We start from the raw sequence: 16354 nt of genomic DNA, 5'->3' as shown, positions 1-16354 counted from the left end.
CAAATGCATTTTGGCATATTTTGAACGTAGAATGCCTGAAATGGCGGTGAGAGTTATTTGCCAGAAAATATTGTCGTCAAAAATGCGAGTGATCGCTAACGAAAGAGCCAAGTAGAATGTATTTGTCTAGATTCCCACATATTTAATACTTTTGAGTAACATCCCAAAATTGTATAAACTTGAGTAACATTTTAATGTAAAATTGTAATGGGTGTAAGTACCTTTAGAACATTAATCACATTGCATTGAAAAGTTGAAATGGCATCCCCAATGTATATAAATAGTAGTTAACATTTTTAATGCGTCATTTTTAACGAAAGCGCAGTCGCCCATTTGTCTCGTCAATCATTGATGGCATTTAAACGCCCGAGATATGCCATCACGTTGTCCTCTGCTCCTTGAAGAAACCCTTCGAGTGCAGCCGTACCTCCTCACTGGTTGCTGCAAGACTTAACACAATAAACCCACCAAAAAGAACTCCTTCCCCTATAGGCTGATGCCATCGTTCGTTTGATGCTTCGTATTAATGACGAGATTCCCGACCTAACCCAATAAACACCATCGAAGAAAACATTTGTTTGATAGTTCATATTTTAATGTCTATTCATGCATTTCAGTTAAGAATCAAATTGCACGTTGTTTCATTTTTCATATTTCGTCTCGAGAAGCGACACCACCTAATATTCACTTAGGACAACGTGTGACTAAACGCTACCAATAACGAGGTGACACTGCATGCTACCGGGAGGGAGGGTGGACTTACTCTATATAAATACTCGTTAACGGGGGGCCTCGTGAATGCTCATCCCCGCCCCCCACACGCTGCACGTCCTGGGACATCCCCCCCTGGGTGGGGAGATGTTACTAGATGTCATTGCATTGCTTGTGCCTCCTCCTTTGTGTTGAAAGGGAGGGAGGGGATAATAACTCTGGGTAGACCCTAACCCATCAGTGTCTTTTGTTCTTAACACGGCTTCTTAAGTGTGGCGAGAAAGAAGAAGAACGCGGCAGAGAACCAAGATTGAGTCAATGTCTGTTGTTATTGTTGTTTTTTTTTCTTTTCAAAAGTCCACCATCCTCCCTCCCGGTGGGACGGAGTGCGTCCGAGTTTGGGGTTCATTCTAATACTGTTTCTGTTTTTTTCTATTTTTTTTTTCCTCATGAAGGAATTGCAACAAAATTGTGTGAATGTATTTTGACAGACAAATTTAATGGTATTATTCATAAAGTATTAATTTTGATTTAACTGGTTTTTAAGTCTTGAGCATTTGTTCGTACATACATGAACTGTGGAGGCTAAATTGGAATCTGGGTTCTCTGCCGAGCAGGGTTGGTCCGACTGCTATGAGTCGGATCTCGACTGGCTCATGTCGGATCAAGAGGAGGAGTTGATTCGGCTGCTCTCCGCAGAACACATCCCCGACCATAGGCATCTGACCAGTGATATCCTGATCGAATCTACTTAACCTTCCATTTAAAAATAGCTTGTTAAGAGTTGTGTTGATAAACATTGGATATAGCAGCACTTTCCACTTTCTTACTTCTGCCTTCTTCTTCTTCTTCTTCTTCTTTAATAATATTCTGTGGAAATCACTCTTCATTTTCTGACAGAAATCCTTACAGTACATGAACAGAACTTACTACAGAGTGATAGTAGGATTTGTTTCAAAGTTTTATTATGTCATCTCTAAAGTAACAACAAAGAAAATCTCAATGTCTAGTTGATAATACTTTGAATGTTTCTAGTCATTACGGATAATAATCGTAACAACCCGGCAAAAATCTACGCTTCTTCAAAGTGACGAAAATAGTGAAAGTTATATTGAAGAATACTTGAATGTATGTTTAAACTTTCCTGTTGAGATGAGGTTTCTTAATTATCAGTATGAAAATCACAAGTTAGCTCAATCTGAGAATTTCTGTCATGTTTCTTCACAGTTTAGAAATACATTTCGCTTGGCTTACGAAGGCTGCTACGTGTAGTCTTTATTTTTTGCAGTTATTATATTGACGGCATTTTCCCAGGCACGCTTTCGTTACTGCAGCAGCAACAGCCTTAAGCTATTTTAATTCTCCTTTTGCTGTATTCAAGTTCTTGCTGCTGCAAGCGTCATATCTCTTTTGTCTGTGAGGGGGAGATGGTCGTTATTTGAGTGTAGTACTGTACATAGAAAATGATGATATTTATGTGTGCATAAATTTTTATTTTTAAAGATAATGATGTAGATTTTGAAGTAACTATAACATCCCTTCGCTGTGTGTTGGAACTTTTTCATTTTGTGCCTTTGCCGTGAACCTCTGGTGGCGCGCGTTGTACTCTGACGATGACGCGAGTGACCATGTTTCTGCTCGAGCGAATGTTTATTCCCAATGATGCAATATTCCATTTTTCATTTTGTTAGAATTATCGTGCATTTTTGCCAAAGACGGCGTCAATCCCGAAGTGCAGTTTGTATGCGCAAACAGACAGACAAACGGTTTAGAACTGCCCCCACGTTCTCCGTTTTATTCCTCCACAAGTGTAACTGTACACATTCGATAACGACGACTATGGCTACCTTGACTCGTTTCCTCTCGCATGTGTCTGTGATTCAATAGTGTTTATTTGTCATTATGTCCAGATGTCTTCCAAAGATTGTGTTTAATTATAATAAAGATTTCGCTATCAAAGAATCTCATTGTGATTTGAATTCCACTTTTGTTTTCTTTATTTTAGTTGAGTCTGAAACAGTTTTCAATTCTTCAAGATGTATAAAAAGATACAACACTACACAGTTGAATAGGGATCCTGCAAAGTATATGAAGACAAAGTACATGATGAAAGTAGCTGTTGTTCATTTCATTCAGAATCAAAATGTACTATACGAGTGAATTCAGAGCCTCTTAAGTTTAACCACAATGACTCATTAGTCGTGTCAAGTTGTTTCCACTATTGTTAATGTATTATAATCAGCTAAGCTACAACCCTAGTTGGAAAAGCAGGATGCTATAAGCTCAGGGACTCCAACAGGGAAAAATAGCCCTGCAGTGAGGAAAGGAAATTAAAATCTTGATGAAAAGTAATGAGTGAAAAATATAAAATGTCTCAAGAACAGTAAACAATGTTAGCGTAGATATGTCACTCGTAAACAGTGAAGAGAGACGCATCAACTTTTTCTGCAGAAACATATTGAAATTCTTTGAAAAGTGGCTTTTGTGTCGAGCGGCTTCAGTCTACCTTTCCCCCCCCATAAAATACTCTTGTTTAAAATAGTGATTTGAAGTAACACACAAAACATCCATTTAGTATGTTGGTTAAACAATTACAGCAGAGATCTAGTTAATGCCGCTGAAAAAGAAAAAAGATGGATATCACTGGTTGAGATGGTCACAAGGTGAGCTTCGAATCGTGGGGGGGTGTTCCCCCCCCCACTGAACTAACCCTTCTAGTGCTTTGAGGAACGCTTCATGTAAAGGCCCTCTCTGTGCGGTGGTCGATTGGCTTCTGTTGCGTCATCACTTGTCCAAAAAGTACAATTGTTCATACTGTACAGTACAATATAATCTTTAATAAAAAGCTTTTTTTTTTATCAATTAACCCTCTGAGATTCGTCTGTGGCAGACACATCTACGTTCACCTCGTATCGTTGGCTGTAAATTCACTTTTTATGGGACGAAGCTTCTCGTGGCTTCACTTTGAAGCTGAATTCATTTTTCCTTTATTGTAGAATGTTCAGTAAAGGAAACCATGATAAATTCATGTCCAAAAGGGTATACAGGAGTAAAGTCAACTACCAGAAGTTTTGTGCTGGTGACATTGTCAAGTCTGCCAACGGTCCGGAGGGAACAGAACGTCATTGGAATCTCTTAGGTTTAATATCATCACCGTCATCAGAAATACAGAACTACCTGCTGCATTATATGAAGCTTTCCTCGCTTGATAATAGACGAAAGTTTCCCCCTTTTTAATGACCCAATTTTTTTTTTTTTTAATCTTTAGGGACTAACCGCACGATTCCTTTTTCCTTGTGTACATTCATCAAAGTTCTCAGTGTATGTTTCTAACAAACGAGTCTTTATTTTATTTTTGACTTATCGGTGTTTTCATCTGATGTGTTTTTTAATGTGTTTCTCCCATGTCCTTTTATCACTACCCCCGTTAAAGCAGACCTCAAGTCATTTTGGAATTTGCAGAAAGGATTTTTTTTCAAAGAACATTATCAATACATAACCAGAGAAGCCTTTCAAATTGACCTAACTATGTATTGCAAGACTGGTCTTGAACCCTGGTAGGTCTTCTCCTCAGTATTAGAGTATTTTGGCTTTCTGCAAAGAAATGCATCTCTCCCCCTCCCCAACCCTGCGGCATCTCTTCTTCCGGCACGCTCCTCCGCAAGAAAATCTGCCAAGGACCTCCTGAGCTTCTTCGATTGATAACTAAAGTGGTTTATTAATTATCCATTGTTGTTCCCTTCACGTGCTTTTCTAGGTTTTGTGTCTTTGTGTGATAAAATCAACCCCAAGTCATTTTCAAGCTTCTTTTTCAGCCATTGGAGGACTGAGATAGGTTTAGATCAATCTTTTTATTTGGATACCTTTCCAGCAAAGGCAATGCCTCACACCTCCTCCCCCTCCTCCTCCTCCCTGTGCATGTAATAAAGGCAGTGTTTTTGTAGTAAAAGATTCGTTTGATCACATTTGAAAACAGTAATACTAAAGATGCCGTTCATCTGATGCTCCGGTCGAGTTCACGAAAGCTTGTATTTTCAGGTGATGGTCACAAATGTTACCTCCCTCTTGAAGACCGTCAAAGCCGTTGAGGATGAACACACCAGGGGAACCAGGGCACTCGAGGCTACCATTGAAGCTATTGCGCAAGAAATCAGGGTGAGTTTAGTCGTCACTTTTTCTGTCTATTTTCATCCTTTTTGAGTCTGTATTGTAAGATTTGGCTGGACTTGATGAGGGAGGTCAATAACTTAAAGGGGTGTTGACACTTTGAGAAAAGGGACTTAGTCTCTACTTGAGGAATATAAATGAAAGGGGGTATCAACTAAAAAAAAAAAAAGGGATTTATCTCTTACACAAATCACAGTTAGGTACGTTTACATTTTCTAGTGACGAATAACTTTATTACTGTCTGTGTAAGCTTCCCAGATGGCCCGCACATGGGAGCTTCCAATTCTCAGCGATACCGTTGACGTTCTCATTCCGACAGGCTTTCGACTCGGACGAAGCCCCCAAGACCAAGGCTACGCCCGAGGACCTGGTCCGTTCCACCAAACCCATCACCCTGGCCACGGCGAAGGCGGTGGGTGCCGGAAACAGCCTCAAGCAGGAGGATGTGATAGTGGCAGCTAACATGGGCCGTAAGGCTATCTCGGACATGTTGACAACTTGCAAGGTGGGTCTCCTCGTCCTTTAGTTTACAGCGTTGGGTTTTATCCTAAGTTATAAATTTGAGTTGTGCCCATCAGTGTGGATAATGTGATCATATAAAGGTCTCCTGACTTTGAAGGTAGACCTACAGTATGACTTCTATTATTATTGTTACAATCTAGGCTATAACCCTAGTTGGAAAAGCAAGATGCTATGAGCCCAAAGGCTCCAATAGAGAAAAATATCCCGTTGAGGAAAGGAAATAAATAAACTATAAGAGAAGAATAAACAATGCATATGAAATATTTCAAGAACAGTAACAATGTTAAATTAGATCCTTCAGATATAAACTATAAAAATTAAAAAGAACAAGAGGAAGGGAAAAGAGACAGAACAACATGCCAGAGTGTACCCGCAAGCAAGAGAACTCTAATCCAAGACACTGGAGGGCCATGGTACAGAGGCTATGGTACTAGCCCAAGTTAAATGACATCTAACACGTATCGTCCAGTTTTTATAGATTTACAAGCGAAATGAATCACTTTTCAGAGTATAGCTTAAATTAAAACCTTCCATAGTATAATCTCCCTCCTTCCTCTTCACAACCCTTTATTTGTTCAACAGGCATCAGCTTGGGGCGCAGAGACCATCGAAATTCGCTCCAAGGTCATGATGGCCGGCCACGACTCTGCAGTCCAGTACCGGGAGTTGCTTCAAATGGTCATGCACCTCCTTCACAAACCCAGCCCCGAGGCTCGCAGCGCCCTGACCACCGTGTCCCGTAAGATCGCCCAGTGCATCACCGACCTGGTTTCCACAGCTGAATCTTTGAAAGGTAATCTAGGGCAGATACTATTGGGTTGCTTCTGTATGGCTTGTGTTTTAGTTTGACATTTGAGAGCTGCTACAGCGTAATACGCAACATAAAGATGTATACCTTCAAACGTCACCCAGGGGAACGCGTTTTCCGGCGTCTCGGGAGCCAAATTGAAGCGGCTAAGAAAACGTTCGTCCAGAAAGCGCGTTCCAACCGGGACGATGCCTTTAGAACATAGGAAGGTCATTTAATTTCAACATAAATGGAATGATTAGAGCTTGTGTATGGAAATAGACATATAAAAGAATAGACAGATTAGATAAATGTTAAATGAAGAAGCAAGGTGATGGATATATATATATAGTCTTGCAGATTATTGCACATGAAAAATAGAATCTTGTTCAAGATCAAGGTGTCGTCATGCATGTAGTTTTTTGGGTTGTGATATTTTGCATGGCATTGAATATTGGAAGTCTCTGCACATACATAGATAAACGGACATTAAGCATCATCATCGTCCTCCTCCGTTTAAATGAAGAGAAACACTTTCTACCTTTGAGGTCTAAAGATTGATTTTGAAATGCTCTTGTTTTTAAAGAGGAGGATGTTGTTTAGATGTATCCTGAGTGACTCGTAGTCAAACCTTTGGAGATTTTGGGTGTCAAGAAATGATTTTCTTTTTTTAGTTTCTTACTGTATACAGTATTTACAGTAACTTGAACTTTAGTAGTTTGTTATCTACTTGTATGTATTAAGTATTGGAAATCAATCCTTAATAGAAATTTTCTCAATTTTTAATCATTTCAGTTCATCCCATTGTTAAATATTTATACATTTTCAATACATAATAATAAACCCATTTTATGGGTGAACAATTTATTAATACAATTGAGCGAAGAAGAGTATCTCAAAAGGTTAAATTTGATGTCTCTCGGAAACTCTTGGAAATAGAAGGCCCTCCTCAACTTACAACAAACATTTTCTTGGAACCTTTTAAATTCTTGAGGAGGACACCTACTATAATGAGACTTACCAAGAGAGCGGCAGGATACATCTAGATCATTCCCCCATATCCCTGACCTTTCCCTACAAAAACTACAAACATCTGATTGTATCCCATCTGCAGCTCACTTCAAATGGTACGAAGCAGGTGTGAGGCCCCCCAGTGGTGAGTGAATTGAGTCAATGGCGCACACAGCCATGATATAATGCTGTTCTTATTCGAGTAGATTGGTATTGCGCATGACAATTTTATTCTCTTCTCGTCTCCCTCTCTCTCTCTCTCGGCACTGGTCTTGCACCGCAGATGTGTCCCTCTGAGAATTTTTACGAGCCCTCTAGGGATCATACTGGAGTCAATTTTGGAGAGTTCCTTGAATGATTAATTAGAAAATCATTCATGAAACTTATTTCCATTGTTTTCTGTTGGCTTAACAATAGTAAGGTATCAAGAATTCATACTGTAATTTCTACGCAATAAAATGCTTTCAAAAGAAGTTGGTTAATATATTTTTTGAATCAGTTTGTCAAAATATTACTCATTTATTTCATTTCAAAGTTTTATCCATTTTTGCTTTCCCGGGAGAACACATGATGACGTAAAGAATCTCAGCCTTGGGAACATCATCGGCGATTGCTACCTCCTACGGAATGAACTTTGCAGGTGTCTTCCTCCGTGCTTCTTCTTCTTCTTTGAAATGTCTTGTTTTCACGACTTTTCTTTTTCAGCCTTCGAGCGTAGGATACGAGTCCACTTCCGGACCAGTAATTATAATGATAATAAAGATTTGATTGCACATGATACTTCTCTTTCAGCTTATAGTAGCAAATGGCAGCAGGTTGTATAGATGCTTGGTTGGCTGTAGATAAACCCTAGTTGTATTGCTTCTTCTTCTTCTTTTAAGTTATCATGAGATTGTATCGCTGCTGTACATACCATATATATTCGTCTGTCGAGTTTCGTAGCGTGTGAGGACAGGAATGGATCATGACTATTCTAGTACAGCTTCCTTCCTCCGAGACAAGCGAGCATGCGGGTTTTGGTGAATCTATTCCAAGATTGTAAATAAATAAATAAAGATACTGCCCTTTCTCAGTAAGATTACGGCCCCTGCTGCCTGGTGTAACATGCTTCAAATGTATCTGTTCCAACACACAATACAAACCCTTTTGCTCTTTACAGGGAATATTCTTTCGGCCAAGGTGGAAACTAGCTATAAGACTTTTAGCCAGGTATAAGCAGTTACCGGGATGGTAGACCACTGGTAGTTGCCGGGATGGTAGACCAGTGATATGGTGTAACTTTTGCTTTTGGCACAGAAAAAGGTAGGTCTCTCTCTCTCTCTCTCTCTCTCTCTCTCTCTCTCTCTCTCTCTCTCTCTCTCTCTCTCTCTCTCAAGGAGTGCTAGGGTTTCGGGCATCTCGGCTTGTGGGTTTGTCCTGCTGGCCGTGAAGGGCACCAATGCGACTTCACCTTCTTGTTGGCTTCCGAGACCAATCCCCCTTCCCTGAGTTACTCTCGCTTGCTTACAGGACTCTCCTTTTGATGAGTGTCAGGAATGGGCATCCTCCCAGTGGGTGCGTTTCGGTAGATAACAAAAGAATAAGTCTAAAGGGATTCTTTTCCTTCTTGGTCTTCCTCGAAGGGGAACCACTCCCGACTTCTTTCTCTGTTGGCTCGATCACTCCACGCTGACTCTGCTCCTTGACCCCCAACAACCCTTAGGTGGACACTGTCGATTCCCTTAGCAAAGCAATGGCGGCCACCACTCATTCAGCCTTTTTGGGGCTTTCGGGTCTCCCTGCTAAGGAATGGTTAAGTAAACGGAATGTACTACTAGAATTCTTACGTGGACAAGTCACAATGCTTAGTTCACTCAATGATTACCCAGGACGTTATCTCTGGCACATACTCGAGAATTTAGCGAGGTGTAAGGGTATTCTCTATCAAGCCCTGGTCAAATGGCAGCCAGTTGGTTAAGGACTTCCACCCACCTAATGGTGAGTCTTCCCTGTAAAGAGCGAAAAGGTTTGTATTGAGCGTTGGAATAGACGGCAAAATTGGAAGACATTTGTAGTTTTCTGACTACTGTATAGTACAAACCTTGACTTCTTTACACAGATTTTTCCTGCTTTCATCTATCCCCCTGCAAATCCTGTCTGCAATCAAAAGTGACGCCATATCTCCAGGGTATGTGTGAGCAGGATGGCTGCTGGTCTACCCCCCGCCACCTGGCGGTGGGTGGTTATACCTGGCTTAAAGCCTTAAAATGACCAGTTTCCAGCTTTGCCGAAAGTTTATTCCCAGTAAAGAGCTCTAGGTTTGTAGAGTTAGGAAAAATACAAATGACTTGGAAATTTTTCTTTTATTTTGTTTTATTGACGTACTGTAATGGGGGTTTTCCTTTGCAGCTCGGGCATGACTACTCCCCATTGTTAATTATCACTTGAAATAACACTTGTCTTTGTAGTTCTCTCCTTTATTTGTTTGGGTGTTTGTTTTTGTGTCTTTGTTGTATCTTAGTCGAGGAGTAGTACTGCTTGCAGGGTAGTGAGCGTTAAACGGCTTCAGTAGTCTTCTGTTTTTGTTTGCCAACATGTCTTTGAAACCCTGACTGTTCAGCAGCAGCAGTTACTAACTTTTGATTAAGTGATATATCTTAAGTCTTCTCAATGTTGTTGCTAACTCTTAACTTCTTTTACATTTAAGTGTCTGAAGCTTTTATATGTTGTGAATAGGTGTACTTTACGTATTAGGGTCTGTCCACGTTAATGTGGGTATTTCACCAAATTAGCGTAGCAAGACTGAGATGGGACAAACATCTGATGAAAGAGGGAGGGAGGGAGCAAGAAGGATGCTACCACATGCAATGAGATTTTGTTGTTTAAAGTAAAGTACAGTCATTTCTAATGTCTCTTTTGCATTGTAGAATTCAATAGTGGGAATATGTTGCAATTTTTATACTTTGGGAGAATAGTTGTTCAATTAAAACTATTTGCTCTTGTCTGTAGTATAATATTAGTACGCAAAGGTTGTTTTATTTCATTTTTTGTTGTTAGGACATTTGATATAACACATTTATGCTCCTTGTCATGTATCATAGTCAAAATGTCAGCACACACTTCTAAGCTCTGTCCACAGAACTGATCATTCTTTGATATCACAGCTTCAGGAGGTGTATCATCGAACGGATTGCTTAAGAATTCGTGCGTACAATATTAGGAATGGACATTCTGACCATTAAAAATAAATATAACTGGTTACAGTGAATGACCGAAATGATTGCAGAGGGTTCCAGGCGGATGCTGCATCTACCTGTTAGAATATTACATAGTTTGCTGCATCACAAAACAGTTTTTTGTAATAGTTTTTTTTTTTCAAGCCATTGTAGAGAAAGGAATCAGAAGGCACAACTAAGCTAATTTGTCACTGCCCACAATCAGTCGGTCAGTTTAGAATCTATTTCAAAAAGTAACATTAATCTTGAATTTGAAGCTAATCACAAATCTCTCTCTTGCAATCAAGTCTTATTTCAATTCCCTTAGTACTGATAACTTTGACCTGACCCCCAACAGGACACGATTGGGAGGACCCGGACGATCCCACCGTAATTGCAGAGAACGAGTTGATCGGAGCTGCTAACTCCATCGACGCAGCAGCCCGCAAGCTGATGGCCCTGAGACCTCGCCGCACGGAAACAAAGGTACGACTTTGAATTCTGGTACGATTATTTGTTGTACGTTAGGGACACCGCCACGAGATCTGCTTCGGTCGGCAGTTACAGAGAAGGAGGAGGAGGAGCGGAAAGAATCTTGTCCCTGTTTCTCTGAGATATGTTTGATATTCTTGGTTGTTGATTGACTTCGACTAAGAATCGAACATATTATCAGAGCGCAGAGGGAATGCAACAGCCACAAGAAGAAGAAGAAGAAGGAGAAAACCAACAACAACAATGGCAGAGGAGCAACAGGATAAGTTGAACTATGCAATTGATTGATTGTTGCATCCAGGAAGAAGGCTGGCAACTGTGAAAACACTGAAGTTACTCTGTGAAGTAAAAGTTGAAACTGGTTGGATGGTTATATACTCTTTTATATGAATAGATCTGTGTAAAACAGTGTTGATAGGGAAGTAATGTGGAATGTGATGAGGCTATATGGAATTGGTGGAAGGTTGTTGCAGGCAGTGAAAAGTTTCGACGTAGGTAGTAAAGCGTGTGTTAGGATAGGAAATGAAGGGAGTGAGTGGTTTCCAGTGAGCGTGGGGCTGAGAGAGAGGGATGTGTGATGTCGCCATGGTTGCTCAATTTGTTTGTTGATGGAGTGCTGAGAGAGATGAATGCTTGATTGCTTGGTCGAGGATTGAAACTGATAGATGAAGAGTGATCATGAGTTGGAGGTAAATTAGTTGTGTGCGGATGATACTGTACTGGTTGCAGACTCGGAGAGAAGATTGGTCGATTAGTCACAGAGTTTGGAAGGGTATGTGAGAGAAGGGAGTTGAGTGTTAATGTGGGAAAAGGGAGGGTGGTGCTAGGTTGAATGGAGAGTTACTGGAGGAAGTAGGTCAGTTCAAGTACTTGTGGTCTGTCGTTGCAGCAAATGGTGGAGTGGAAGCAGATGTACGTCAGAGAGTGAATGAAGGATGCAAATTGTTGGGGGGGGGGGGCAGTTAAAGGAGTGTAAAGAATAAACCGTTAGGAATAAATACAGATATAGTTCTGTATGAGAAAGTGATTGTAAAGTGATTGTACCAACTGTGATGTATGGATTGGAGTTGTGGGGAATGAAAATGATGGAGAGACAGAAAGTGATTGTGTTCGAGATGAAGTGTCTGAGGAGTATGGCTGGTGTATCTCGAGCAGATAGGGTTAGGAACAAAGTACAGTAGTGAAGTTAAGAATGGGTGTAAGAAATGATTTAGCAGCTAGAGTGGATATGAGTGTGTTGAGGTGGTTAGGCCATGTAGAAAGAATGGTGAGTGGCTGTCTGCTGAAGGTGATAAATGCAAGAGTTGATGGGACAAGTACAAGAGGAAGGCCAAGGTTTGGGTGGATGGATGGAGTGACGAAAGCTCTGGGTGATAGGAGGATACATGTGAGAGAGGCATGGGAGCGTGATAGAAATAGGAATGAATGGCGAGCAATTGTGGCACAGTTCTGGTAGGCCCTGCTGCTGCTTCCTCCAGTCGCCTTGGATGACCGCGGAGGTAGCAGCAGCAGCAGTAGGGGAGTCAGTACATGAAACTTTATTTTTGGTGGATAACAGAGGGCCACTCAGCAGTACCAACCGAACTCTTCTGAATCCCTCGTCAGGCCGGGAGGAGCAAAGAGAGGAAAAGTCCCCCTGTTTTGTTTGTTATTTTGATGTTGACTACCTCCCAAAATTGGGGAAAGTGCCTTGGTATATAGTTTAAAAACAGGTTGTGCTAAATATAAATATTATGAATAATTTAAATACTTTATATACTGTAAAGAGATGCTTCTTACAGAAACAAATAAGATATATAGTTGTCAATGTATAACAATTACTAAAACACCAAGTTCGTCAGATCAAAATATTTACTGCGAGTTAGGTTGTCTCATTAGTGTCTGTTATAGATTCAATGCTTCATTTATAGCTCATTGTCTATAATATTTTTGTTGATGGTGGTTCTTCAATGTTCAAATCTTTCTGGTGGTGTTTTCCACACAAATTAACACTGTCCTTTTTTGGTCGCAGGAGGTTGACGAATCCATGAACTTTGATGAAATCATCCTGGAGGCCTGCAAGTCGATTGCAGCCGCCACTGGAGCCTTGATCAAAGCAGCATCGACGGCGCAGAGAGAACTCGTAGATGCGGGCAAAGTTAGGCGCCGTCCTTCTGCGCTTTCGGACGACGGCCAGTGGTCGGAAGGCTTGGTGTCTGCCGCTAGACTGGTGGCTGCTGCCACCCATTCCCTGTGCGAGGCAGCCAATTCCCTGGTGCAGGGCCATTCCAGCGAGGAAAAGCTGATATCGGCCGCTAAACAGGTAGCGGGATCCACTGCTCAGTTACTGGTAGCTTGCAAGGTCAAAGCCGATCCCGACTCGAATGCCACCAAGAGGCTGCAGGCAGCAGGAAACGCTGTCAAGCGCGCCACGGACAACCTGGTCAGAGCCGCCCAACAGGCCATCGAACACGAAGAGGAGTTCACGGTGGTCTTGAAGAACAGATTGGTGGGAGGAATGGCGCAGGAGATTGACGCCCGCGAGCAGGTTCTCAGAGTGGAGAGAGAGCTGGCGGAGGCCAGGGCCAAACTGGCCGTCATCCGCAGAAACAAGTATAAGGATGGAAATGAATCTGGCCTCTCCGACACAGATGGATATCTGTCTGGATACGATTCTTCTACAAAGTAAGTACCGTACCAAGTGTCACAAGTCAAATTCCATAGAATAATAATAATAGTCAGTCTTTTTGGTAGTTTTCAGCATTCGCCCAAATAATATCCACTGTAAAGAGCTCAAGGTTTGCGTGGTTTAGAAAAATGCAAATGACTTATCTTGACTCATTTTCATTCTGGTAATGACAGTTCATTTTAATATGTTATAGTATTACTTTGTATTTTTAGACATTTGTAGAATTACCATTGATATTAAGGAATATTGAATGATAATTAGATTTCTATCCAAGTTTTTAAGTGTTTCATCATTAAAATTCCTATTATGACTAACGAATAGTGAACGATAATTATATTTCTACAGTCTAAGCTGATAGCAGAGTTTGAACCTACTTAATATTCCAACTAAGTAATAATTATTGTCCTGTAATGATAAAGATCAAATGGACTGATTGGTCAATATTTTTCCGCAGGTATGACTCTTCCCACGAGTCTTCCGGAGTGATCACTGCCAACCGCAACTTCAAAGTCAGTTACAAGACGGAGCACCATTCTCCCAACAAACCGGCATCTTACAGCCCCAGTCCCATCCGTCACACCATCCTCACGTCCTCCCCAGCTCCCCCCGTCACTCACACTATCAACAGCAGCACTCACTCCAACGGCAGCTCCCACCACGTGGTAGACAGTTCTCTGAACCAGTCCGGGGGCGGAGTCAGCGACGGTGGAGCCGAGTTCGACGATGGTCCCACCTTCAAGGAGGCCCTCAGAGCCTTCCAGAAGAGCCAGCAAGGGACGAGCCTGCTGTCGTCCCCAAACTCGTCCATCCTTAGATCGAGCAAGTCGTCCGTGATGGAGTCGTCCATAACCAGCTCCACGCAGCGGATCGAACGTACAATGCAAACTAGCACGTCCAACAGAAGCTTCCAATTCGAGAAGAGCAGCTGAAGACGAGGCTGCCGCGGAGGTTCCTCACGTCCTAGCATAACTCTATGAAAATAGATGACGTAAATTTTCTAAGATTCTATTTTGTATAAGTTAAAGGAAGAAATACCCTATATATATATATAAATCACTAGCCGTCGCCGCCTTCACCAAAGTGCTTTCGCGTCCGCGTGGAAATTATTGTTCGTGTTAAGAACGAGAGAAGATATCGGTGGATTGAGATCCCGACTCTCACTTGGTGCCTTTTAGACCTCATAGACTTACTTCCATCCAAAACCCGGACAAAAGAACGTGAGAAGATTTCTTTCCTACCTTGATAGGCCTTTGAATGGATTCATTAATATAATTACTTAAAAAAATGAAAAAAAAAAAAAAGTCAAACCATATATATATATATATCCTATATACATGTAAATCAAATTATATTCTTTGATATTACATTTAATGCTTGTTTATGATTAATATATTGAATCCTATATATACAATGTTTCATCTCCATTCGCCTCCTGCTATACGTCCAACATTTTTTCACACTATTGAACAAGAAGTTTCTAGGATTAAGATCATGTTCAGCTTATGACAGCATTATCCCTACAACAACAACAACTTTGAACACTCTTCACATGAATCGAAACACTCCCTATTCCTTCCGGTTTGACAATCGGTGGGTACTCCTTATATCCTTCCTGTCTTGGTCAATTCTTTCTTGACAACAAATGCCTTGTAAGACTTATTAGTATTAAAGTCAGCCTGTAGCAGCCGCCCCCCCTTTTCCTACACTAATGTACTGCATACAGGTTATGATCACTGTGACCCATTCCTTTAGAAGTCCTTTGTTTTTATAACCATTAAACCAAATATTGTATTTCAAATTTGGAGTGTTTTATGTTAACACCCGATATGCTTTCCGCCACTTGGTTCTTCATTAACAGTTGGTGCTGATAGTTTGATATCATTTCTTGTTATATTAGTCATATAAAAACATATCATAATGTACAGAATTATTATCGTATGCCATTATAATAATAATGTAGCTTAGTACAAAGATAAAAGGGCACACGGGAGAGGGAGGGAGGGAGACTACGTCCTTCGTCTGACAAACGACAGAAGAAGAAGCAGCAGCAGCAGCGTTGTCGTTAGCTGCTGCTTCTTTCTAATTTAGTAAACTTAATAATAAAAAGTCCTCTAGTAACTACCTTGACGATAGTTACCCTTTTTTTCTTTTTCATGCGCTCCTGTTCTCCCTTTCCAAAGCCCACCTTAATAGTTCTTGCGAGCCCACTGCAGTCAATCCGTCGCAAACGTAAGAGTGCCTCCTCCTCCTCCTCTCGAGGGGTTGAAGAAGAAAGGAGCAGCCCCTCTGTGTCTAACAATAAAAATTGTGTGCAAAACTTATTGAATTATTATTATCCTTCATATGTGGTATGCGGAAAGACACGGAGGTGTGGGGGTACTGTGTCTATTAGGCCTACGGTGGAGAAATCCTTTAGTTATTCTGCAGACGCAATTGTCTACAAGCGCCCTTAGTTGATAAATCCTTTAGACGATTATATCATTCAGCTGCTTTCATCCTAAACATTGTGCATATAGAGAATTTATAAAGTTTGTCAAAACTATAAATAGAATTATGAAAATAGTAAAATAGAAAAGAAAATTTGTTCTGTAACTGGAATACAAACTAACACTTTGTTCCCATACTAGCAAATCTTTCGTTATTTATTTGGATTATCTTTCAGCGAAGCTGGAAGGTAGCAATTTGACCTATAATGCAAGGTGGCAACTCTGCCTAACCGTTTGAGTGGGTAGGCTGGGGATGGATGGGGCTTAACCTACCACCTCTATATACTTTCACAGCTGTGAGGTACGTCACTTTTCT

The 16354-nt window shown here is 41.0% G+C and overlaps 1 protein-coding gene across 2 annotated transcripts in view; it reads left to right on the top strand.

The window, feature by feature from the left end:
* rhea (Talin_middle and talin-RS domain-containing protein rhea) overlaps positions 1-15873 on the top strand; it is a 44144-nt gene extending 28271 nt beyond the window's left edge. Inside the window, exons 24-30 of one of the 2 annotated variants that reach the window (XM_068365886.1) lie at positions 4750-4866; positions 5198-5383; positions 5983-6193; positions 7302-7343; positions 10751-10878; positions 12896-13548; positions 14007-15873. In XM_068365886.1, the coding sequence (XP_068221987.1) occupies positions 4750-4866; positions 5198-5383; positions 5983-6193; positions 7302-7343; positions 10751-10878; positions 12896-13548; positions 14007-14481 (1812 nt within the window). In that variant the 3' untranslated portion in view covers positions 14482-15873. The remainder of the gene's footprint in view (positions 1-4749; positions 4867-5197; positions 5384-5982; positions 6194-7301; positions 7344-10750; positions 10879-12895; positions 13549-14006) is intronic. The other variant, XM_068365887.1, reaches the window with a different exon arrangement.
* The last annotated feature ends 481 nt before the right edge of the window (positions 15874-16354 follow it).

This window comes from Palaemon carinicauda, chromosome 43 (genome assembly GCF_036898095.1).
Source record: "Palaemon carinicauda isolate YSFRI2023 chromosome 43, ASM3689809v2, whole genome shotgun sequence".
Taxonomy (NCBI): Eukaryota; Metazoa; Arthropoda; class Malacostraca; order Decapoda; family Palaemonidae; genus Palaemon; species Palaemon carinicauda.
The sequence above is the reverse complement of the archived record's forward strand: the minus strand, read 5'-3'. Positions and strand labels throughout refer to the sequence as shown.